This window comes from Centrocercus urophasianus, unplaced genomic scaffold (genome assembly GCF_019232065.1).
Source record: "Centrocercus urophasianus isolate 14NV4802_14NV808 unplaced genomic scaffold, USGS_Curo_1.0 seq_61, whole genome shotgun sequence".
In the NCBI taxonomy this organism is placed as follows: domain Eukaryota; kingdom Metazoa; phylum Chordata; class Aves; order Galliformes; family Phasianidae; genus Centrocercus; species Centrocercus urophasianus.
The window spans coordinates 356,236-379,759 of NW_024885211.1; the positions used below are offsets into that span (position 1 = coordinate 356,236).

The 23,524-nt window shown below is 53.6% G+C and overlaps 3 protein-coding genes and 1 non-coding gene across 7 annotated transcripts; 2 read left to right on the forward strand and 2 right to left on the reverse strand.

The window, feature by feature from the left end:
• The first annotated feature begins 4,959 nt into the window (after window positions 1-4,959).
• Window positions 4,960-5,031, forward strand: TRNAQ-UUG. Its single transcript has one exon. It is a non-coding gene; the product is annotated as a tRNA-Gln (tRNA).
• Window positions 5,032-6,635: 1,604 nt separating this feature from the next.
• GNGT2 (G protein subunit gamma transducin 2) lies at window positions 6,636-8,311 on the reverse strand. Its single transcript, XM_042836490.1, has 3 exons — window positions 8,109-8,311; window positions 7,043-7,132; window positions 6,636-6,832 (listed from the first exon to the last, which is right to left on the reverse strand). Exons 2-3 carry the CDS (start codon window positions 7,124-7,126, stop codon window positions 6,707-6,709), a joined length of 210 nt encoding a protein of 69 aa, XP_042692424.1. The 5' UTR covers window positions 7,127-7,132; window positions 8,109-8,311; the 3' UTR covers window positions 6,636-6,706.
• Window positions 8,312-9,300: 989 nt separating this feature from the next.
• On the forward strand, window positions 9,301-14,165 carry ABI3 (ABI family member 3). Its single transcript, XM_042836498.1, has 9 exons — window positions 9,301-9,679; window positions 10,580-10,747; window positions 11,183-11,359; window positions 11,913-11,992; window positions 12,172-12,267; window positions 12,572-12,750; window positions 12,862-12,990; window positions 13,165-13,286; window positions 13,546-14,165. Exons 1-9 carry the CDS (start codon window positions 9,569-9,571, stop codon window positions 13,636-13,638), a joined length of 1,155 nt encoding a protein of 384 aa, XP_042692432.1. The 5' UTR covers window positions 9,301-9,568; the 3' UTR covers window positions 13,639-14,165.
• On the reverse strand, window positions 13,962-19,769 carry PHOSPHO1 (phosphoethanolamine/phosphocholine phosphatase 1). 4 transcript variants are annotated; one of them, XR_006171682.1, is made up of 5 exons: window positions 19,686-19,769; window positions 18,189-18,306; window positions 16,831-16,947; window positions 15,049-16,089; window positions 13,962-14,902 (listed from the first exon to the last, which is right to left on the reverse strand). XR_006171682.1 is itself a non-coding variant. In XM_042836501.1 (4 exons), the coding sequence occupies exon 4, from the start codon at window positions 16,078-16,080 to the stop codon at window positions 15,328-15,330; it is 753 nt and encodes a 250-aa protein (XP_042692435.1). In that variant the 5' UTR covers window positions 16,081-16,089; window positions 16,868-16,947; window positions 18,189-18,306; window positions 19,686-19,769; the 3' UTR covers window positions 13,962-15,327. The 4 variants fall into 4 exon arrangements, 3 of the variants coding, with proteins under 3 accessions (XP_042692435.1, XP_042692433.1, XP_042692434.1); XM_042836501.1 differs by having other exon boundaries at window positions 13,962-16,089; window positions 16,868-16,947; XM_042836499.1 differs by having other exon boundaries at window positions 13,962-16,089.
• Between the last annotated feature and the right edge of the window lie 3,755 nt (window positions 19,770-23,524).

Below are 23,524 nucleotides of genomic sequence, written 5' to 3' on the forward strand. Positions count from 1 at the left end.
GGAAAAAAAAAGACAAATGGAAACCAACTTTTCTTCTAGAAACGCACACGGAGGAGAGAGAAAAATGGAATGACCCTCACGAATAACAGGCACGGACCTCGCCCTATGTGCTTGAAAAGGTTCTTTTTTTTTTTCTTTACGTGCCGTCTTGCTGTTTGTCCCTGCAGGAAAACGACCCATTCTGCATTGGATGAGAAGATGGAAATGGAGGTGCATGGGGCTGTGGGTGATGCAGTGCAGTGGGCGGTGGGCTGCCTCGGTCCCAGCTGGGGCTGCCGTTGTGTCCTAGGGAAGTGTTCATCTCTGGCTCTCTATTTCTTACAGCTTTGGACAGATCAGTGTTATTCAGACATCGGTGATTATAAGAATTGTGTTTTTTTTTTTTTCCCACAGCAAGCATTTTTTATTTTTTATTTTTTATTTTTTTAATAACTGGTGCAAAGTGTATCGTTGAGGAGAAAAAAAAAACAAAAGATCTGTTTTCCCCCTCCTTACCCCCAGTCCTGTTCCTCTGGGTTGTTGCATGGATAAGATCCAGATCCGGACGCATACCTAAACCTGATGGTGACTCAGGGAAACCTGTGATGCTTTCCCCCATTTCTGTGCTGCCATCCCAGTGCCACCCTGCTGTGCTGCTCCCATTGCCATCCCTCTTTGGGAGCTGTGCCTCCCCTTGTGGTGCTGTTCCAAGGGCTGAGAGGTTCTTTGGAGGCTGCTTTGTTTTTTCAAAGGTTGCTGGGAAGGGGCATTTCTGCCCTCGGTGGTGTTCCTTCAATCCCTGCTTAAATCCCTACTGATGTCCTATGGAGTTCAATAGGACTTGTGCCTATCTCCTGCCTGGATGCAGCAGGATCCCTGCCCCAGGTCCCAGGGAAGGAGATGTGAGCTTTGAATCAGGGATGCCCATCAGCAAGAAGGGAGGAGAAGGAACCTTGCTGCCTGTTAGCTGCTTTCTTTGCACTGGAGGGGGAAAAAAAAAAGAAAAGAAAAAGGCAGTTTAGGAGGAAACCACCCTACTTCGAAAGCAAGAAAATCAGCCCCCATCTGCTGAATGATAAAAAAATATAGCAGCAGCAATCAGGCAGGTGCTCACTCATGGCACAGCTTTGCTGAGGACCAGAAAGGCAATAGCATCTCCAGCTCCTGCCCTCAGGGCTGCCTTTTGCTTTCCCTACAGAAATCCTTTGGGTTTATATATTTAATTTCTTCTGCAGTGAGAAAGCAGCAAGCCCAACCCTGTGGATGTGGGGTGTTTCTCCCCTGGGGGCTGAGCTTTGACCTGAGGACGTGGGGAACCTTGGGGCAGGAGAGGGGGAATGGGGCAATGCAGCCTTCTGCTCCCCAGGGCTGAGGCATTTGTTTCTCACTGGTGCTGAGGATGTAAAACAAAAAGGAAAGGAAGCAAAATAATGAGAATTCCTCTGTGCCTCAGTTTCTCCCTGCTGAGGTTCATGCTGCTCACCTACCTCACACAGGGTACTGCCCGCAGCCCCCGTGCCCCCAAAGCACTTTGTGGTCCTCAGGGCCATGCACCGGGCAAAGCGATGCTGTGTGGGTTATGGGGTTTGTGTTCATGCTGTCAGGATGTTGTGTTGTCTTTCAGCTGGAGGCAAATGAAAAACAAAGCCAAATAAACCCCACCGAAAAATCAGATTTTGTTTTGTCCTTTCAGGCTCTGCCCATTTTCTCAGCCCTCAAAGTGCATCTGAGGCAACGGGGTTTCGGCAGCACTGGGTTTTATGGTGTCTTTTCTTTTTTCTTTTTTCTTTTTTTTTCCATTTTTTTTTTTTTCTTCTCTGTTGTAGCTTCTGTTTCCTTTGGGTGAAGTCAGTGTGAGCCTGTGACAAGTGTATGTTCCACTAAGCATCCCTTCAGCCATCCCAGTAATACTCTTGCTGCTAACGTTCCGGCCTGTCCATGGGCTGTGCAGATGGGAGGTGAAGGATTTGGGCTGCAGATTTGCTTTGGGAACAGTGGTTGGCAGTGATTTTGCTCAAGAAGTTTCCATTCCATCTTCCTGGAAAGGGAGAGGAGGACAATGGCTGCTCATTGCTGAGTGCCAGCAGGTGGAAGGGTCTGAGTAGACTGGGGGTCCATTTGTGGGCAGAGCTGGGGGTCAGCTCTGAGCTGAGTGATGCTCCAGGTCCTATCAGAGGTGTGAGCCATGGTGGTGCAGGGCATGGGAGCTCTGAATTGGTATGGAGTAGGAAGGGAAAAATGTAGCCTCGCTCAGCGGCCTCGACCTTCCTTCATCGTTTTGGTGGTTTTCTATATTTTTTTTTTTCTTCTTTTTCTTCTTTTTCCCCCCTTTGGAACATTTGTGATTCTGGATAAGCCCCAAAGGGAAACCAGGAAGCAGAGAGGCTCTTCAATCTTGAATTTTGGAGAAGGTGCAGATGCTGCGAACGCACACGTGCAAACTACCTCAGGGCTGAGCATTGGGCATGAAGGAGCTTTGGGCACAGCCCCTACACCCCCCAGACTGCAGGGACATCCCAAGGGAGAGCTGCAGTGCAGAAGAGGAGAGCTGGTGAGGAAGACTGCTGGGGCTGCTGGTTTGGAATGGTCACTGGGCAGTACGTTGGGCCTGCTGGGAATTGACCCATTGCTGCATTATGCATTTTGTAGCTTTTGGTGAGGGCGAATAGCTCTAAGCAGAGATGCTCTGAGTAGGGATGCTGTGTTGGGCCATGGTGGCAAAGCAATGGGTTACGAACTGGAAAACATCAACATGAGCTAATGATGAAAAGGAACTTTTCACTTGAAAAAAAAGAACCAGCACCAAATTAAGGCATGGGAGACAGCTGTACAGCAGAACCAAAGCCGTTTTTTTTTTTTCAGACCCATCATGTAAATGGTCTCTGTAAAGCAGCACAGGCTGTTGTCCGTGGGGATGCAGCGCTTGGGGCAGAGCATCCCACAGGGCCCCATCCTTCCCACGCCCCCCACTGCCACTGGGGTCACCCCAGAAAACAGATGGGATTGTCTGGAATCAGAGTGGAAACGGTGAGAATCACTGGAATGGGTTGAAGTGTTCGTTACCCAGCAGATAATGGTTCGTTTGAAGCACATCTGGATTCAGTGTTGACATCAAACTTTCGTTGACTTTCAGGAGGCAAAATCCGGTCCTCAGACCCAACATGTGCCTTCCCCCTCCCCTGATACTGCCTTGTATCCAGCTCTGGGTGGCTGTATCGGAACCTGACGACTTTTGGGGGTCACCTTACATGAGGCAAAGCCCCAGAGGAAGCCCTGGAGCTGGGGGTCTGCCTGCTCCACCACGTCAGCCCCGGGGCGCGACCTCCTATATAACCAAGTCATTTTTGTTTATCTACCTCTTAGTGACAATAGATTAAAACTAGGTAGTGGCAACTCCACATGCTGTAGTTTAGGGGAAAAAAAAAAAAAATTACTCTTTTTCCAAAGAAAAATGTTCTTTAAAAATAGAATTTACGGGCTTTCTTTTCACTTTAAAGTGGTCGTTAGTTGTAAAAGCTCCAGACCTCAGCAGTCCAAACCGTTTGGTTGTGACTGATTTTTTTTTTTTTTTTTTTAAACTATATCTTTTTTTTTTTTTTATGCTCAAACTTCCATTAAATTTGTTTTGGGTTTGTTTTTTTTTTTTTTTTTCCCTTTTGAACTTTGATATTTACTTCTGTCAGCAGTAGAACTCCATCAGCTCCCCGGCGTCACGGGGCTGAACCCCATCATGTATGGGTGGGAGATGCTGGGGCCATCATTCAATGGTTTTCCCAATGGCCATGGGTGTGGGTGGCTTAGTGATGTGGGTTGATGGCACCAAGTTGATGGAATTGGGGTGGTGGTACCAGGTTGGTGACACCAGGTTGATGGAATCAGATTTGGTGGCACCAAGTTGGTGGAATTGGGGTGATGGGTGGCACCAGGTTGGCTCTGGATTGGTGGAACTGGCTTGGTGGCACCAAGTTGGGCTGGTGGCTCCCTGGTGGCACTGGTTTGGTTGGACCAGGTTGGTGGCACCAAGTTGCTGGCGTTGGGCTGGTAGCACTGAGCCGGCAGCACTAAATTGGTGGCACTGGGTTGGTGGCATTGGGTTGGTGCCACTGGGCTGGTGATGGCATGAGCACTGCTCTGAGCAGCTGGTCTTCCAGCCATACAGTCTGATCCCACTGAGCCAGCTCTGGGTTCCCGATCACCCCACACCCAGGAGCCATGGGACAGCTGCACCCAAGGGCTCTCACCACACCAATGGCCAAAGCAGTGTCTCCCAGCAGCCGCCCCAGTGTGATTTCAGGCTGTTCCTCAATACCGTTGTACTGTACGGGGCCGATGCTGGTGTTCCTCCTCTTGGCTGTTTCTTTCTACCTTTCCCCTCCTCTGCCTGCTCTGCCCCCATCCTTCCCACACCGCGAAGCCGTTGCTTTGGGTGTGGAGTAGCAGGGATGGTGGATGGATGCAGGTTTCATTTCTCTCCCAGCGAGGTTTTGCCACAAACCGCTTTACTCCACTGTTTCATTAAAAAAAAAAAAAAAATTAAAATAAAAAAAAAAAAAGGAAAAAAAAAATCCTCTAATGCTGTTCCTGTGCATTTTTTTCATCAATTTGGTGGGGTGGGGGGAACGAAGAAATGGAGGTGCCGGGGGGTGCACGGGCCGATGGCACGCGTGCTCGGGGCCATCCAGCAGCGGCGGTGGAACCCAAGCCCGTGTCACAATTCAATGGCGTTTGGAGGACGGTGGAATGCCGTTTTCTTGCCGCTGGATGGGGAACGGGGTCACGGCGACGGGCGTCCCGGTTTAAAAGGAAAGCAGCGGGAGCTTCGGGGGAGGCGAACGGGGCTGCTGCCGGCACTGGGCTGTAGGCAGATATGGGGCCATGAGAGGCGGACTCCATCGGGACCCACGGTAGAATTGGGGTCGGGGCGGACGCCCGCGGCGGCGCGCAAAGCCTGAAGGCGCCGTGGCGCAACGCGTATGCCGTGGTCCCATGGTGTAATGGTTAGCACTCTGGACTTTGAATCCAGCGATCCGAGTTCAAATCTCGGTGGGACCTCCCGTACTTTTTGCCCCCGGCTCATCGCTGAACCCGCTGGACGGCAGCGGCGGCGCGGTGCTGCGGGAAGCGTTGCAGGGTCGCCCCGCGCTCCGCCACCCGCCCCCCCACCGGTACCGCGCACCTCCCGGGCTCCATTTTGTGTGGGGGCGCCGGCGCCGCGATGCGCATGCGCGGGAAGAGCGGCGGGGGCGGTGTTAAGGGGGGGCGGGAGTTAATCCAGGAACTGGCTCCGATTGGGGGCGCGGGACGACACTCACGACTTCCCGCGTTGCTATTGGCTGGTAACTTTCCCCCCTCCCTCTACGGTCGCAGCTATCGCGGGGCTCGTTGATAAGGGCTGAGCTGCGGGTGCGGCTGGTCAGAAAGGGGTGGGCTGGTGGCGGTGCGTGGGTGAGTGGGGTTTGGCGCGGGGTTTAGCCGGAATTAAGCGGGCTGTCTTTGCTGAGCTCAGGGGTCGCGGAGCTCTATGGGACCTCCGCCGGGGTTAGCGGCGGGGACGGACGATGCTGGCCCCGAGATGATGTTTTTGGCACGGGAACGCGGGTACGAGAGAGACAAGAGACCGCGTATGGAACGGAGTGGATTTATTCAGTATTTCCGCGAGAGGAAGAACAAAACCTTTATTTTCCCTTTTTTATGGGCCCCTGCACCCCATCGACCTCATCTCTGTGCCGCCCCAATCTGCCCCGGTTTTTGTGCCACCTCCAAGCAGAACTGCCGGCTCCGAGTCGATCCTTATCAACGGTGAAACGTTGCGGGACGAGGCTTTGCAGCGCCTCTGCCCGCATGGAGGCGGTCCGCTCTTCCCCGGCTGCACGGAGCGGAAGGTGAAGCCAAGGCGGTGCTTCGAGCAGAACCAGACTTGTAAACCTCCGGGCTTTGATCTCTTGTGGTTGCCGGAGGGTTTCCCGAGGAGGACCCGGAGGCAGGCTGATGTTTTTGATGGAGGCTTCGCTCGTTCCCGTGCCCCGCTTGGGTTGTTCGGCCCCCCTCACCCAGTCCCCTTTCCCCCGGTCCTGTAGACGCACTGCGGGTGGGAGGTGCGATCTGTGAGCGATGGACGGAGTTATGAATGAGGAGATGAAAGCTTCAGACCCCTGGGAGCATCAGAGCGTGTTTGTCTGCCTGTGCCAGATGGGGGATTGAGGCACTGATAGGCGATAACGTGAGCGAGGTCCCACCGGGATGCTTCTCTCCAGCGAGTGGGGATGCAGGGCTCAGCTCTAGGCTTTGTAGCCTGCCCTGCTGCTGGGATGCCTGGGGTTGGAGTCCAGGTACAGCCCTACGTGTTTCAGTACAGCCCTACACCCTCCCTATACCTGCAAACCATTCCTAGCCCTACCTGTGCCATTAAAGCCCACTTTGCTGCTGCCTGCTGAAAACACAGAACTTTTGCTTGCTGGAAACCAACCATAAATCAGTGATGGGAGCACACAAACACACTCTGCTCCGTCTGCTGCACCTCATCTCTGCAATCACAGGGGTGATTTTTTTTTTCTTTTTTCTCATAATTTTTCTTTTTTCTGCTGCTACTTCAGATGCAACTACACTTTATTTTGGTACTCCCCAGTGCTGAGGTCAGACTATAGGGAAAGCAGGTTTCTGACAGTCTTGGCTTGAGCATGGGAATGGCTCTGTGCCCAAGCAGGGCGGTGCAGGAGGAGGAAGGATGTCAGCTTATCGTACAGCCGCCCTTCTCCTTAAAGGGGTTCTTGTCCTCAGGGACACCTTTCAGCAGTGGATCCTCTCCTGCCATGGATTCAATGTACTCCTTGAGCTCTTTGCCGGTCTTGGAGACCTGCAAGGAAGGAAGGAAGGAGACGCCTCGTGTGGGTTATGGGAACAAGCAGTCACTGCAGAGCTGCTCTCTTGCTGATCGTCTGCCTACAAATCCATGTGAGCCTCTGGGAGAGGGAACCACAGAGCTGCCCTTGGCTGTGGTGTGCCCCATCAGCATCCTCAGGGTGCCAAGGTTGCTCCCCATTTTGCATTTTGGGGCAATACTCACCATTTGCCTCTCGTTCTTTACCTCCTTCTTCAGCTGATCCAGTTCCATTTTCAGCAGTTCCTTCTCTGTCATATCCTGAGCCATTCTGCCCTGTAACCAACAGAGATGGCGCGTGCTTGAAGTGCAGTAAGGCTTCTCCTAAGGCATTTGCTTTTGCCCTAACACTATTGCAAATGCTGATAACGTCTCAGCTGAAGTTTTCGGGCACCTTTCAAAGCACAGTGTAACTGCAGTAATCAAATTTTGTTTTGCTTGTTCTCACCTGGACAAATGGAGCAAAAACAGTGGTTTGAAGGCAGCAGCAGAAGATCCAGCCCTTTCTTTGCATACAGCAGAGGCTGTTTCCCAAGGACAAGAGATGGCTGGTTCAGTGGGGCTGGCTGAGCCCACAGAAAAACCAATTGCACTGCAGGTCTGTTGGGTTTGCAGCATCTTAGGAGAACCCAGATAAGAATGTACCAAACTACACAGCATCTCCTAAACAAAGCAGTGCAGCATAGGTGCAGACGATGCCTTCCCAATGTGAGTTTGTAACTACACCTTTCTGCTTGGGCAGGAGCAGCCCACAGGCACTGTGAGGAACTAAACTATTGTTTTCTCCTCCACTCATTGTGCCACCCTTGCAAGTAAGTGATGGTGTGAATTATGTCCCTTCATTGCTGTTATCTCTGTGGCACAGAGACATTCCATGGTGTGAACTGGAAAAGCTCATCTGTTTTTTACAAAGGTGCATCCAAGGGATATAAAAGAGATTTGGAGAGTTGCCTCGTGCTGCTCCCATATTAAAACTTAGCTTGAAAGCCTGACCACAACCTCTTAAATCATAAAGAGGAATGTGATTAAAGCAGCGGTGTGCCTTGTCCCTGCTTTGGAAGGCATCAAACTTCTGTTCCCCAGACCCCACTGGTTTTGTGTGGCTGTTTTCATGGCATGCATACCCAGTACTCCTCTCCCCATCAATGCTTATAGGGCATGATGAGTCCCAAGGAGATAAAAGCTGCAGTTTTTATCAACCTGTGGAGGTGGTGATGCCTCTGTGCATTGGGAAAGAAGCAAAGCCACTTACCTGTGTGGATGAGGGGCTCCCCCTCTCAGTGCTGGAAGTATTCAGAAACCCATCGAGCCGCCGTCCTCTGTGTCTGCACTGTTCTGTTTGAAGACTCCTTCAGATCTCCCAGCCAGGAGCAGGGAGCAGATGTCTTTGGTCCCTAAGCTGATAATAGACTCAGAAGAATAAGCTGGTCAGGTGTTGGGCATTAGCCTCAAAGCTCTGGGTAATCAGTGGTGGGGCCATAGGGGAGGGCTGGGAGAGGGCGAAGATGGGGGAGGAAGGGCAAGGGTGGAGATGTACTTGTGGGGCACTCGACAGCCCCTGAGCTCCCAGTGTGTGTGTTTGAGCCTGTGCAGGGCTGGAACCCAGCTAGGGGAGCAAAGGGAGCATCCGCTATGGGAGCTGGAACAGGTTCCACCATAGGAGGGAATGGAGAGGATGAGAGGTTGGGTAAGGGGACGGTGGGGGTCCAGGAAGCATTTGGGGTGGCTCTTGGCAATTGAGGGTGTGAGAAGCAGAGCTGGTTCATCATTTCTCTCATCCTCACACTGCTGTGGGCTCACGATGGGCATTTGGCTCTTGCTTGGCCCATGCGCAACGCTGAAGCTGAGGACAGAGTTCAGGAGGCCCCGAGGGAGCGCAAAGAGGAGGAGGTGGAGGGGGATTCCCAGCACAAAGGACCCTCCCAGTGCTGGGAAGTGAGAGTTTCCTGCCCTTGGCCATGGCCTCTGGCACTGTGCTGTGGGGATGGGAAAGGCCATCAGCAAAGCACCAAGGAGGGTTGTGCTGTCCCGGCACACAGAAGCAAGCAGAAACTGATGGCTGCACCTGAACTGGGCGAGGTGGGGGCATGGGGCCGTCTGGGGAACCTGAGCTGGCAATGGAAGCACCATCCTGAGGCTAGATCTCCTCTTGCCAGTCCCATAAAGGCAAGGGGAAGGGAATTCCCCCCGCTGAGTGCAACAGAGCCAAGCCTGGCCCCGTGCCTAATGGACTCTGTCAGAGGATGGAGATGCAAGCACCAAAATGCCCAGAAGTGGCCAAATTTGGTCCGATAGAAGCCAAAATGCAGCATTGTCCTGGAAATGCCATTCTGCCCAGGGCTGTGCTGCCTTCAACCTCATGAAGGCCCCCTTGATGGGGGCGTTTGAATTTGGGGGCCGGGGGGGCGGGCGCCGGCAGCGGTAAGTATGGATGTGAAGGGCAGGTTTGGTGGGGACTGGGCTTGCAGCACCTCAACAGCTTTCAGGTTCCACCCCTCCATGCCCCCAAGCCTCCACCGCTATGGCAGACAAGATGGCGGCCCCCAGCCTGCCAAGCCCACTCCTCATGGGGCTGTGGGCCGGCAGAGCTGGCGGAGCTGGGAGAGGTGACAACCCACAGGGCATCCGCAGAGCAGTGCGTCAGCATCGCCGCGAGCTTCAAAACGCGGCGCCTGAGAGGCTGGGGAGGAAGTGGGCTCCAGTCCCAGCACCATGGCGGAGCCGCTGCAGCCCTGCGATGTCCCCACGGCACGGCAGGGCCTGCGTGACAACCACAGCAACCTGCAGCGTGTGGCTGAGTACTGCGAGAGCAACTACCTGCAGGTGGGGTGTGGGGCTGGGGGGTCGCTGGGATGGGAGGGGAGGGGGGATCTGTGGTGGTGGTGGGGAGGATGGTGCGAGGGCGAAGGCTTTGCTGTTCCCGTTCATTTCCTGACCAGCACTGAGCGCTCTCAGCGCTGCTTTTGTGCCTCAGTTTCCCCTCTGCTCATCCGTCAGGGTTATGGGATATGGGGGGGGTCTTCCAGGTGTTTTGGTGCTGGATGGGAGCTGGGATGGCAGCTCGGGGTTCGGGAGGTGCTGCGCAATGCTCTCTCCCTCCCAGCACACGGTGGGCACTGGGCTCTGTGCTGCCTTCCTCCCCGCTGTCCTTGTGATCTGCTGAGGGAATGCAAAAGGGTTTGTTTGGCCCCATTGGCTGGGGACAGTGCTGTGACTGGGGGTCTCCTGGGTGCTTTAAGGATCCTACCTTGCTGGCCTCACTTCCCCATGGCAGACCCGAGGGGGCGGGTGCCCCCCCAACCATCTGGGGCTGTGACCCTAGCATTCCCTGTCCCATAGCCAGACATTGCTGCTGCCTCAATTAAGCATCCTCTAGGGCTGGGTTGTTTTCTTGTTGCTGCAGCTTCTGGCCGGTTCACAGCCCCCAGCTGTATCTCTGAAGGGGAAGCATGCAAAACAATTCAGAGAACTGAGACTGCTTCCCCAGCTGTTGGCAACAGGGCTGGGACAGACCCTCCTGACCCCCATCTGTGCTTGTCCCACCGCACCCTGGTGGTGCTGAGCACCGCTGAGTCCCACCGCCTGAGCTGGAGGAACTGTGATGCATTTGGAAAGCAGAAGGAAGCCCCTTCGCTCCCTTGTGACCCCAGTGTGGGAATGGCAGCAGCAGCATTGTGTGCTGTCAGCCTTCCCAGCTCATCACGGCCGTGTTTCACCCTCCAGGCGAGCGACAAGCGGAAGGCTTTGGAGGAGACGATGGCGTTCAGCACGCAGTCCTTGGCCAGCGTGGCCTACCAGGTCAGCAGGTTGGCCACCACCTTCCTGCAGCTGCTGGACCTGCAGGCAGCCGAGCTGCAAAAGCTGGAGGCCAACATCAGCTGTGTAGCCCAGGTGGGTCCAACCTCAGCAACTGCCTGGTTATGGGTCTGTGCTGCTGTGGGGTTTGGGCCCTGAGGAAGGGTTGGCCTCAGAAAAAGGGGAGCAGCTTATATAGGGACTGGAGACCATCCTTCCCTGTGGTTTTAATGGCCTGTCAGCCCTTGCAGCACCTTGGTCACCCAACGTGCTAAAGAAAAGTCCACCGAGGGGTGAGAAACTGTTCTTGAGGGGTTGTCTTGGTCTGAGTGTTTGGAGACCATGGCGGCCTCTGGGGAAACCCCCAAGGAGCCGCCCTGCAGCAGTCACAAGGGCTCAGATGCTGTAATCCCCCCTCAGTGGATACTGGCCTTGTCCCCTTGGAGAACTGGGGATGTTGACACAGAGCCCTGCAGCCACTCATCCTCTTCCTGACACCTGAAGGCTTCCTAAAGCCTTTCATCTTTACAGAGTGTTGATATGCACAAGGAGAAAGTGTCTCGCCGGGAGATTGGCTCTCTGACTGTCAGCAAGAGGTTCCCATCCCACCAGAAGATCACATCCCCCCCCAACCCACCGTCCCTGGAGCCCTACTACAGGAAACCCCTCAACTTCAGCATCCTGGATGACGTTGGCCATGGCATAAAGGTCAGTCTGGAGGGTGTCCCATGGGAAGGTGGGGGCTCAGGTGGACTTTCTGTGATCACAAACCCCTCCTGGAAGGAGAATTGGGATCTTTCCATACTTCGCCCAGCCCACTCCAGGAATTGTCCCAGCAGGGCTCATCTTGGGGCAGGAGGGGAACGGAACACTGTTAGTGCCACAAAGGCACACAGTCCCAGAGCTGCTCAGCCAAGGCTGGGGCTGAGCTGCTGTTCTACCCCAGTGCTGTTTCAGCACTGAAACTGCCCCTGTAAGCTGCCTCTCACCGGAAGGCGCCTGTGGGTTTTCAGCAGCATCAGAGCCACGTGCACAGTGTGAAACCACCGTGGAGTCGGAGGGGAAGTGGTGGTGCTGGGCTGCAGTTCCCACGGTGGCAATGCCACACAGCAGACGTCTGCTCCTATCAGCTGGGGCAGCTTCCAACAGCCCCCATCTTTTTGAGAAGGGTTCAGCAAAGGCCTTGGGGGCACTTCAGGGGCATGGTAGGCATGGGGTGCAATGAGCTTGTCCATATGTCTGTGTCTTCTCCTGCCTGCAGGACCACAGCACCCAGCTGTCCCGCACAGGCACACTGTCTCGGAAAGGGATCAAGAGTCAACAGTCTGCAAGCACCATAGGGTGAGGCTTCTGGGGTGGTGTGCAGTAGGAAATCTTTCTGCCTTGGGTGTCGCTGAGCAGGTGACAACGGCAGGGACAGAGCCATGGGTGCACTGCCTAATGCAGCTGCCCTCAGTGTCCTGTCCCTGCCCTGATGCCATCACCAGGCAGCGTGGGCTCAGCGCTTGCTCTGTTGGCAGGAGGAGCACTCGTGTCCCTGAGCCCATCCAGCCTCCTGTGATTCCCGAGGGAAAGCTCTCTGCAGCTTCATCAGCCTCCTCACTGACATCAGTCAGGTACCAGCCTGCACCTGGGGGGGGATCTGGAATGCCTAGGGAGGAGGATTAGTGGGTCTGGGGCAGCTGTGGTTACCCTACTGCATCTGTTTGCAGAGAGGTTTTGATAAGCAATATGGTTCTGGGGAGCAGGAAATTCACTGTATATCTCTAAAGCAAAAAAAACTTGACATAGATGGTTCCCAAGGGGGAAGCTAAGGCACAGAATGGGGAAATGGCTTTGCACGCAGATGTTGGGGTGTTTGCCCATGGTGACATCGTCGTCCCCCTCACACACATCTTTTCCCTGACTCTGAATCCTCAGCTCGAGTGGAGGAGCTCCTGGGGAAGGCATCCCTGCACCACCCCCACCTCCACCCCCACCAGGTCCACCACCCACCCCGGCTGCAGCCACCATCCCACCACCCCCACCTCTCCCTGGGGATCTGCTCCCACCACCACCAGGGGACCTGGCTGTGCCCCCACCGGACTTCAGCCTTCCAGGTGAGTGCTGCAGTGTCTGCGGATGCCGGGGTGCTCATTTCAAACACAAATGCTGTGCGTGGTCTCTGTTCCACGTGGAGCCCCTTGGCCTTCACTGAATTTGTTTTACAGTCCCCGATGACCTCGAGCCACCACTGCCACCACCACCAGTGTTGCCCAACTTTGAGGATTTCACCCCACCACCACCACCACCAGCTGCAGAGGAACCCCTCTGCGCCCCACAGAGCTACCTGGACAAAGGTACAGCAGCTCCAAGGGTCAGATCTGCTGAGATCCACCAGATTCTTTGGCCCTGACTGTGGTCACAGCACTGAGGATGTGACTGCCCCACTACAGGGCAGTGCAGCCCTTTCCTCCTGCCCATCTCAGCTGTCCCCACTCTGCTCCATGGCCTCTCTCCCCTTCTTTGCACAGTGCTGACCCTCTACCCGTACACACGGCAGAAGGACAACGAGCTCTCCTTCGAGCCTGGGGCCCTCATCTACGTCACACGGAGGTACTCTGATGGATGGTGCGAAGGCATCCTGGGCGAGGAGGCAGGTTTCTTCCCTGGCAATTACGTGGAGCCCTTCTGAGCACCAGGAGCTTCCCGACCCCTCATTGCCCACCCAGCTCAGCCGTGTGCAGGAGGCGAGGGCTCCACTTTGCCTTTGGCTTTTGGCTTTGCACAGCTCAGCCCTTTTGCTGCAGCCACGCCATGGCCCCATGCCACATGCTGCTGCCTGCGCCCCACACATCCCCCTGCCTGCTCCTCACACCTCTGCCACCCTTTATCTTTTTTTTTAATGACACCAGCAATCGCTGTTTCGGAGATGCTGTGAAGGTTTGGCACTGAGGCAACTCCCCTGTCCCTCAAACTGCTGGAACTGGGAGAGCAGCAAGCTCTGAAATCCCATGGGCTGGCCCTGATGCTGCTGCTCCTGAACCCATAGAACTGATGGTAGAGCAGGACCAAAGCTCAGAAATCACAAACAAGCATGAGGAGGAGAGCAATAACCACAGAGGATCTGCTCCCTATCTGCAGCTGCTTGAGATGGAGAGAGAGGAGGCTGAGCCAGGTCTAAATCCTGCACCAAAGGGGCTGCTGTAGGATCAGGCCCAACCTGCAGAGCATTGCTTATAATCCAACCCCACTCTGCTGCTCCCCTGGTCAGTTCCCAAGGCTGCCTGCCTCCTCCTGCAGCCTGAGGAAGGGAAACACCATGTGCGTGCACCTCAGAGCCATTTCACACTCAGGTTTATGTTCTGGATACAAAGAACTTGTGTATCTGTAATATATAGATATATATCTATATACATATATATGTTTTTTTTTTTTTAATTCCATGGCTTTAAGTTCCACTCAGTTGAACAGTGTCCAGACGAGGAAGAACGAAGAAAAGGGGGAAAAAATGAAATAAAGGAGGATCATCTCAGGGCTACTTTGGTTATTTCCTTACCTCTCTGATTTGTTGCCAGGATTTCTATGCTTTGGAGTAGTTACAAGCCACTCTCGGGGGTCATTTAAGGCTGTGGATAAATCCAGGAAAAGCCAACACCAGAGAGCAAAATACTGCAAGCTCCCTTTTACAGAGTGCAATTAGAATGGGCAATTAACACTGTGGTGGTGTAAGAGGGTTTGGCCTCTGGGGGAGCTGATACCAGAAGTGCTAAAGCACCTTTCTCTCCAGATGGGAGGATTTCAGCACCTCTGGACCAAGGCAGGAGGTTGCAGGGCTGTCAACACGACCCAGCAAAGACATGGAGATGAGCTGTCTGCACTGGGGGGCTGCTGCCCCAGGAGGAGAAGTGATGGGGAGGAAGAGAAAGGTGAAGTCAGGTCTTTCTCCTCAAGCAGGATGTGGCCGTTCTGCCTCCCCCCCAGAAAAATGGGGTGAGGGCAATGGGAACTGAAGGAGGGTTGCCTTTTATTTTTGCATGGTACCAACCTTCCAAAAGGTTTCCTTGATTTCTCATGATTTTTCTCTTCAGAAAATGAAGTCTGAAGGGACAATAAATTCCTGTGCGAGGCTCATCTGCTGAGCAAGGAGTGGGATGCATGGTGAGCCGGGGAGCCTGGGCAGCACAAACTGCTCAGACCAAATTTCTTGTGGCTTCCTGGCGAGGCAAAGAGCCCTTGGAGCACTGGGTTCAAGGCAACAGCATGAGGCTCCTGCATGGAGAGTGGAGATGGGCAGGAGGTGAGAGGGGTGAAGTGAAGAGGAATCACGTGCAGGGCTCAGCCTGCAGGAGAGCTGACTTGTGGATGGTAAAGAACTGCTTTTGTGAAGTCAAAAAGGGAAAAAAACCAAATCATACCATTAGTGTTGCCAACCACCAAGAGCAGAGAAGCCGTCTAAGCTGCATAGAGAAGACTTCATCTCAATGTGGCAGAGGGAAGAGGAAAGGACGTAGGGGGAGAGAAAGTGCTTCAATCACTGGGGAGATAGGAGCTCGGAGAGGAAGGCAGGCAAGCAGTCCAGGAATCAAAGTCCAAGTGAGCAGTGCCAAATAAACACGGGGTGCAGGATGTGACCTTCCAGCCTTCTCCCTTCCCAGCTGTTTGTCGTAAACAAACCTCTTTGGAGCCATCCATCCTCAGCACTTCTTCTTGAGGAGCTCCTGCAGATAGCGGGCAACCTCGGTAGCTGACTCCCAGGGAACAACAGTGGCCTGGAAAGCTCCAGGCTGCTTCTTCTCCATCTCCTGGGTCATCTGGTGCATGGGGTAGCCCTTCCGGGGGAAAGCAACGTCAGCTGAAGTCAAAGTCACCGAAGGGCAGAAGTCATTGGCACCATCCCCAACGTAAAATACCCTCTCAAACTCCACCTCTTCCTGCGCTCTCTCGGCCAGGTACTCCGTCAGGATTTTGCGTTTGCACATATTGGCTGGGCAGTCAAGGCACTTGTGGCTGTGGTAGGGCCCCAAGGTGAAGTAACCCCTCTTGTCAAAGCTGGACGGGTTGCTGAAGATTTTACGGAAGAGGGAATAAAAACCGGCCGCCCTCAGTTTGCACTCGATGCCAAACATGTTGGCGTCGGAGATGAGGATGATCTCAAAGAGCTCGTGGTTCTTGGAGAGGAACTGGAAGAGGTCAGGCATGCCTGGAGACAGGGGAATGTTCTCATAGACGGCCTTGAAGTCCCCCATCTTGACGCCCTGGTCCCCCATGTAGGCCAGGACACGCTGCATGTACTCATTGTAGAAGCCCTCGCGGAAGCTCTGTCGGATGTGCTCAGGCAGCGCCTGCCCCGGTGCTGCACGCACGATGGAGTCGTCGCTGTTCTCATTGATGATGGTCTCATCGAAATCAAAGACCAGGAGGTACTTGGGAGGCCGGGAGCTGGCCATGCCAACACCCTGCGGGGGGAAGAAGAGCGCCCATAGTGAGCTGAGCGTTTGGCTTTGGAGCCAGAGGCAACAAACACAGCACAAGAGGCTGCCAGCGCTGCAGAGCGGCATCTCTCCGCCAAATTATCCCTGCCCTCGTTTTGCCATGTAGCTCATTAACCCAGCTGGGGACCTTGGGGGTAATCCCCTGCTGACATACCTCAGCCCTGACCCTGGAGTGTTTATCCTTCCTATAAAGAGATCACTTTGCCACTGCTAATCCCTGTTCTGCAGACAAGGTGGTCAGTGTGCCAAGGACTGACACACGTCCTCTCCCAAGGGACATGGGGACATTGCTGGCGTGGTTCCATGGGCTGGGGAAGGGGTGAGGCAGTTTGCTCCCCATCCCACTCACATCACACCTGTGCAAAAGGATTCGTGTACCTGCAAACAAACCCCTCTTGCTGCCATTCCCGCGAGGACGAGTCTGGCTTTTCCTTGGAAAAGATTTTGCAGGTTAATTTTTGCTGTCACCTGGATATGGTTTCCCTTTGGGTTGGGCTCAGAGCTGCGGTCCGCCCTTCTCTCCAAAGTAAAACCACATTGCTGACAACACACAGAGCTGGACAGCCTCAGCCCAGGCCCAGTGCCAAACCCAGCAGCCCTCGCTCACCGCCTGCCACCAATCAGACATGCAGGACAGGGACCTCACTTCTGCTCCCTGACCCTGAGAAGAGACAGAGAGGTGAAAACACTGAGAATCACACTGACCTTAAACAGGCATGGCAGCCCAACACCCTCACAGCACCTTTTCATTTTAAGAGCATCACTCTTCAAGCACCACTCTGCTGAAGGTCTCTTTCAGGGCTCTCTGTGTTGGGATCCTCCCTGCAAACCATAAGGGTGATGCTGGTTAATGGATGTGATGTGCACAGACGTGCAGCACGCTGTGTGCTTGTGTCCTGCACTGAACTCCCAAGCTCATGACCTTTTGTATCAGGAGCTGAAGAATTAAATGACTCTGTAGGGAGCAGCGTGAGTGGGCAGGGACCACTTAATGTGCCTGATCCCTCTTAGCTCTCCCAAGCACTCAGGCTGTGCCACACATGAAAAGACCCAACCCAGCAACAACATCCCGTTCCAAAAATCGTCCTGATTTTCTTCCAGTCTAATTAGTTTGGGTTGCTTTTTTAAATGGAGCAATTATCTTGGAAGGCAAAGAAGGGCGCAGGCAGCTCTGGTTGAGTCGTGCCAGCCTGCTGCCCGCAGTGCAGGCACAGCCCTGGATCTGCAATCCTGCCAACCTCTTGCAGCGTGTGGGGAGAAAAACAGAGCGACAGAAAACCTCAGAATGCCAGAACTCAGAGTTCAGCCTGGTGGGAGACCTGGGCAGGAGGAATAACACAGTGGGACGTGGGCAATTTAATGGTTTGCTGGCTGAATCGAGGAGGATTTCAATGATTTTTTTTTAATGTCAGCGTCATTTTATGAAGAGGTTTTTTTTTTTTTGGTCTGTAGGGGATTTGTTTGGGAATTGAGTTGTTTTAAGGCCAGCACCGGGTTATTTTGGCCACAACAAATCACAGAAGGGCTTAGGCTGGAAAGGAACTTGGAGATTATCCAGTTGCTCTGCCATAATCTGGTTCTCCCACAACCTCAGGTTGTCCAAACCAACTTTCTGTTTGTAAGCACCCACCAAAAGATGGTGCTTATTCACAGGAATCATTTAAAACCAAATCAAGCCACAGCCAGTCTGGGGCTGAAATTCACCACTATGATCTTCAGGTTCGAGTCAAAACAAACAGAATAAACAGCACGGAAGATTAATAGTGACTTTTTTCTTTATATTCTACATTGGTGCCAAAATCATTTTGGTCTGAGCTTTAAGGACGCATTACAGCAGCAAAGAGCCTTGGAACAGAGCTGCATGAAGCCCCACGGATGACAGCTTACAGGCAGCTCTAAAAGCTGAAGTCCTGGCGTTACGTTGTGCATAAAGACCAAGGATTTCCTCAGGGATGGATGCTTTCTTTCTCCATCTAAAGAGAAGCACTGCACCCCTTTGCTCTGCGAGCAGCAAACCGCGGCACCGCTCCCACCAGTGCTATTTATACGTGGAGATGACTCACCGGGCAGCTGCTTCCTGGGAGAGTGTCCTTCCACCTTCTGCAAAAAGAAAGGAGTCCTTCCAAAATAAAATTAAAGCAGCCGTGCTTCCTAACATTATTCAAAGCCTGAAGGTTGGAACTGGAAAATGAAACAGACGTTGGTTCGTTAACGGCACCGAAAGCAAAGGGTTAAAGAAACTCAATTTCGAGACGAGGGTGAAAATGTCCCCGATAAAAGCAGGGAGCTGTTGGTGTCACACGCAGATGAATCTCTCCGGGTCATTTATCCCCCAAATCTCGATGTTTTCTATCCCTCCCATCCCCCTCAAGCATCCTCCCGCCCCCCACAGGAACCCAACGACATTTGCCACCCTCGTTATCTCCGCGGAGCGGTCACCGCTGTGTGTCCCAGGGGAACTCTGCCCGGCTGTGGGATTTACAGCTTAATCCCATGATTTCGGGTTCAGCCCAGGACACGGCGCCGGCTGAGAGCAGCGCAGTGCTGCACCCACCCAGCCAGCACTGCTGCAGGACCTATTGGCACACTGATGGGCACTGGGACATCTCCCACCTGCCCAAGCACACTTCCATCGCCCTGCTTACCCCCACACCTCCGGTTTTGATGATTTGAAGCTTAGCTGCTGTTTCTGGAACAGACAATATATCCCTATTTTAAACCCCAAACCCAACCGCTGACCTTCGCCGAATTTGTTTGCCCAGCCCGTAAACCCGTACTAAAGGAAAAGCAGAAAACAAAGTGCTGCTGCCCCAAAAGCAAAGGAGAGGAAAGCACCCTCCGTTGGTAGATGATCCATTGGGGACCGCCCATGGGGACGGTTCATTTTATACATTTGTTTTTCCCCCCTGTTCGACAGTAAGAGGACGACGCAGTTCAAAGCGCCGTGACCAAAGCACGGCTCTCTCTGCAAAAAAAACCAAACCAAACCAAACCAACAAGCAGCAAACCCGAAGCAGGCTGTTTTAGCCCCAAAATGCTACACCTGCGAGGCGGTGGACGGCAGACAGCCGGTGCTCCGCGGAACCCAAAATCGGTTCCCGGAGTGCAGTTCGCTTCCCGGTGATGGGGCTGGCGAGGGGCGCATGCAGAGGAGCGGCACCGGGAGCTGCCAGGACCGAACCGCCCGGCACACGGAGCGGGGCCGGTGCCGGATGATGCGTGGTCGCTCCTCGAGTCTTGTCGGTACGGGTGACAGCCGCAATGGGGCTGGATCACGCATGATCGGTGCCTGAAGGCTCCTGCTTTATACCAGCACATCCCGGTACCGGCACCAGCGCTACCAGATTGACACCTCCCGGCACCGGTCGCACCAGCCATTGGAGACCGTCACGGAGCAGGCACCTCCCGGTACCGGTACCCGCCTGCATCTCCCGGTACCGGTGCCAGCCGTCCCTGTGCATCGCTCCTCGCAGCCTCCTACTGGAGTCGGCACCTCTCGGTACCGGCAGCAGCCGTACCGGTGCCGACTCATGTCTGAGCAGCCTCCAGGGCTTCCTTACCAGGTCGGAACCTCCCGGGAGCGCCCGGTTCACCCCACAGAGCGGCGGAGCACGGCCAGACACCAGCGACTGGGGAGCGGCGCGGGGCCGGCGCCGCTGCCGGGACTGCCGCGAGCGCGGCCCCTTTAAGGCGACGCAAACGAAGCCCCGGCGCGGCGCCACGGGACAGCCGCAGTGCGCGTACGTCATCGCCCAGGCAGCCAATAGCAGCCCGCTCTGCGCGCAGCAAGGAGGCGGGGCTTACAGAAGCCCCGCCCCTTTCCCGTCGGGCGGGGGCGCAGAGAGCCGCGTTTCCCTCCCCAAATAAACGTCGGGGACGCGCACCAGCACACAGGGAGCGCGGCCGTAGCGTGACTTTGCTCCTAAAAAGTTACAGCAAAACCAGCAATAAACCAACAAGAACCTATTTCTTTTCTTTTCTTTTTTTTTCTTTTTTTTTTGAATCTCCGAGAAGCTTCGCCGTTTTCGCACTACTTTACAAAAAAAAAGCCAACAGCGAGGCTCGGACCCAAAAATGCGGCAATTCACCCCAAACGGCGCCCGGGCGGGGCGAGGGTTCGGCCCTTCGGCGCTGCCCAAGATGCCCCGTTTGTGGGTGACAGGACCCCAAAATAGCTCTTTTTCTGGCCGGGCGCCGCCCGCAGCACGGCTAATTTTGGGTGCTGGCTCCGCCGCAGGACATCGAATTGCAGAGTGCTGCAAAGCGAACCCACGCCCCGACCCCCCCTCGTGCTCGCAGGGCGGGGGGAAGCGGTATCTGCGGCTCCGCAGGACGTGTAATTGGGGCCGGGATCGCCAGTGATTAAGGGAAAAAAAAGGGGGGGAGGGGGGGGGGGGAAGCAAAGCGCTGCTTGTATAAAGTCTGCACCGAGGACGCGCACAGGGAGGGACGCAACAGCGTGGCATTGAAAAACACGTCCTGAAGAGGCTGCCAGAAGATGGGTTTTGTCCTGCTTTTTAATTAACGGCGGCTAAAGAAAGGAAGGAGCCGGGCTAAATTGAAGAAGAGCTGCACAAATTGGAGTTCTCCGGTGCCAGCTGTGCTGCGGAGCGCTCCCTGCCCGCAGTGCCAGGCGTAGCCCCGAAGATTCCCCCCTATTTCTCCAAAATCCAGCCCCAGCCCGCAGCGTTACTGCAGCCACAGCACTGCTATTTTGAGATCTCTCCTAACGGACTTCGCTTCTGAGAGTTAAAGCACACCGACTTCTATGCAGTGAGAGCTGCCTGCAGGCACCGTCCTCCCCTCTGGAAGAATCCTGGTTATCAAGGAACTGTTCTATCATCTATTTAGTCTGGGACGTTGGGGCTGTTACAGCCCCCCGTGCTCACACCACCCCCCAGGAACGCAGCAGGCTGCGTTTGTGTGATCCATCAGTAGGTCCAAGGCAATGGGAAACCCAACAAGGGCACGTTGTCCCCTGCATGCTGTCTCTTTCCCACTGAGCAGCACCACCAGAGCGAAGATCATTCCAGAAACACCACAGGCAGAGGAGTTTGGCAAGGGTGATCCTGTATCCCAGTGATTTTCCACTGTTGAGAATCCAGGAGAGCAAGTGAGGACGGCATGGCTCTGCATTGAGCTGCTCTGGTTCCTGGCAACCCCCAGGCAGGCAGGCAACCCTCTTATGAACACACAATTTCCCCACAATGGGTGTAACATCCCTATGCTGAAGGAAATTCACTGCTGTGTGCTTCTCTCCAAGCCTGTCGTCCTGTTTTCTAACCAACAAGTGGATTGCATCAGCAACCCAGCAAGCCTACAATTGCACACAGCTGCCAGCCACCCCATTGCTGCCCATGGCCCTCCAGCAACACACAGCAGCACTCAGGTGAAGCCTAATTCCCTATGAAATCCATCTGGCCAACTGTCTCAGAGTCCTGCTCTCCTTGGATTACACCTTTTGGGGAACCTTGGAGTAAAACTGCAGCTTTTTTCTATTCACAAGGGGAACTCTTGTTGTCTTTAAGGTACACAGACAAGGAACCTTCAATTGCAGTCACCTTGTGCTATCTCCTTCCCAACACGCTGTCATCTTACACATTTCTTTTATAGCAATAAACATTTGCTGAGCAAACAATGTTTGTTCGGTATCAGAGAGAGAAACAAACAAAAAAACAAACAAACAAACAACAAAGCACCACCAAAAAACAAACCGTCAAGAAAAGAGAGAACAAAACTCCACTCCTTGCTTTTCACTGCATGGGGTGACTTCACCATGCATCCAAATCTGCAAACCCCTCAGTGCAGCAGCTGGGACACGACACAGAGCAGGCAGGTGTGCTCAGTTCAGGCCATTCCAGGTCTCCTGAGGTTCCCCCAACACAGGCTTCAAGTTTGTACTGGTAATAATCCCTAAAGAAGACAGAAAGACTCACCAGAGCGGTCAGGTAACCATCCAGCAGGAGACGAGAATCCCACACCTTTTCCATCTTGTAAATGCTGTTTTTTATGTGAAGCAAGTTATTAAATGGGGCAAATAAAACAGCCGTGCTCTGTACCTCCCCACAGTCACCTCACTTGTACTCATGTGGTCAGGGGATGAGTACGACTCCAATTTCTTTTTAAGGAAAAGTGAATCAAACGTCTAACTTAAATTCTGGGCAAGCTCTTCAGAGGACTTCCATCTCCCCTCTTCCCCAGTCAATATGGACAATTTCCCCTTCTTCACCTAGACAGAACTGTCATGAAGTTCAGACAACCTGAAAAACAACTCTCCCACTCAGAACTCATTCACCAAAAGCTCCTTTCTGTCTCAAGCTGAGCATGTTGAGGAAGAAGTTTTACATTAAGACTAGTAGTTAAGAAAGCATTTACAAGATTAATCACCATTAATGATTCATATAACAAGCTGCCATAATATAAAGGTACAACAAGAGATTAAAAAGAAGCACCAAACTGGAACTGTGCAGCTCCATATAAAACAGAGCACTCAATTTGTTCTGTTCTATATAATACTTAGAAATCAGGAAACACAGGCAACAAGACAGGGCTTTTTATCAGGTAGGATAAGCTTCTGCTGAAGCAGTGTAAGAGAGGCACTGATAGTGCTATCTCTGCACACTACAGGTCAGCAGAATCTGCTGCTTTAACTGCTCTCACGCTGCCAGGCTGGTGAGCAGAGCAACACATTCTTCTCGGTAACTGCAGTCCTGTCGAATACATTTCAATCATTCAGCTGGAAATCCTATTCTTTCACATGGAAGTAATTCCAATCTCTGTGTGTTTCATAATAAACCAAGCCTAAAAATGCTGGAGAGCAGAACTTACTGGGAGTTGGTACAGCAGGAGGAAGGGATGCCATCCGAAGGGACCCCAACAAGTTTGAGAAGTGGGCTGCAGGAGCTGTGCTTGTTCAGCCTGGAGAAGGTTGCAGGAAGACCTCATGGTGACCTTCCAGTTCTTAAAGGAGCTCATAAAAAACATGGAGAGCATCTTTTGACTCGGTCTGATAGCGATAGGACAACGGGGAATGGCTTTAAACTAGAAGAGGGGAGATGTGAGGAGGAAATTCTTTACACAGAGGGTGATGAGGCCATGGCACTGCTGGCCAGAGCTGGGGGTGCCCCATGCCTGGAGGCTCCCATGGCCCTGGGCTGCCTGAGCTGCTGGGGGGCACCCAGCCCATGGCAGGAGTGGAACTGGATGGGCTTCAATGGAACTGGATGGGCCCTTTCCAACACAACTGTGCTGTGATTCTGTGATTGTAAACCTGCAACTGGAATGGACAGTTAGATGACACGCTTCCTTAACGCTTTCTTTTCCTAGTCCACCTGTTCTTTTTCTCCCCCCTGGGAACAATCCTTTGCCTGCTATCAAATTCAACTTCAAATTCAACCTC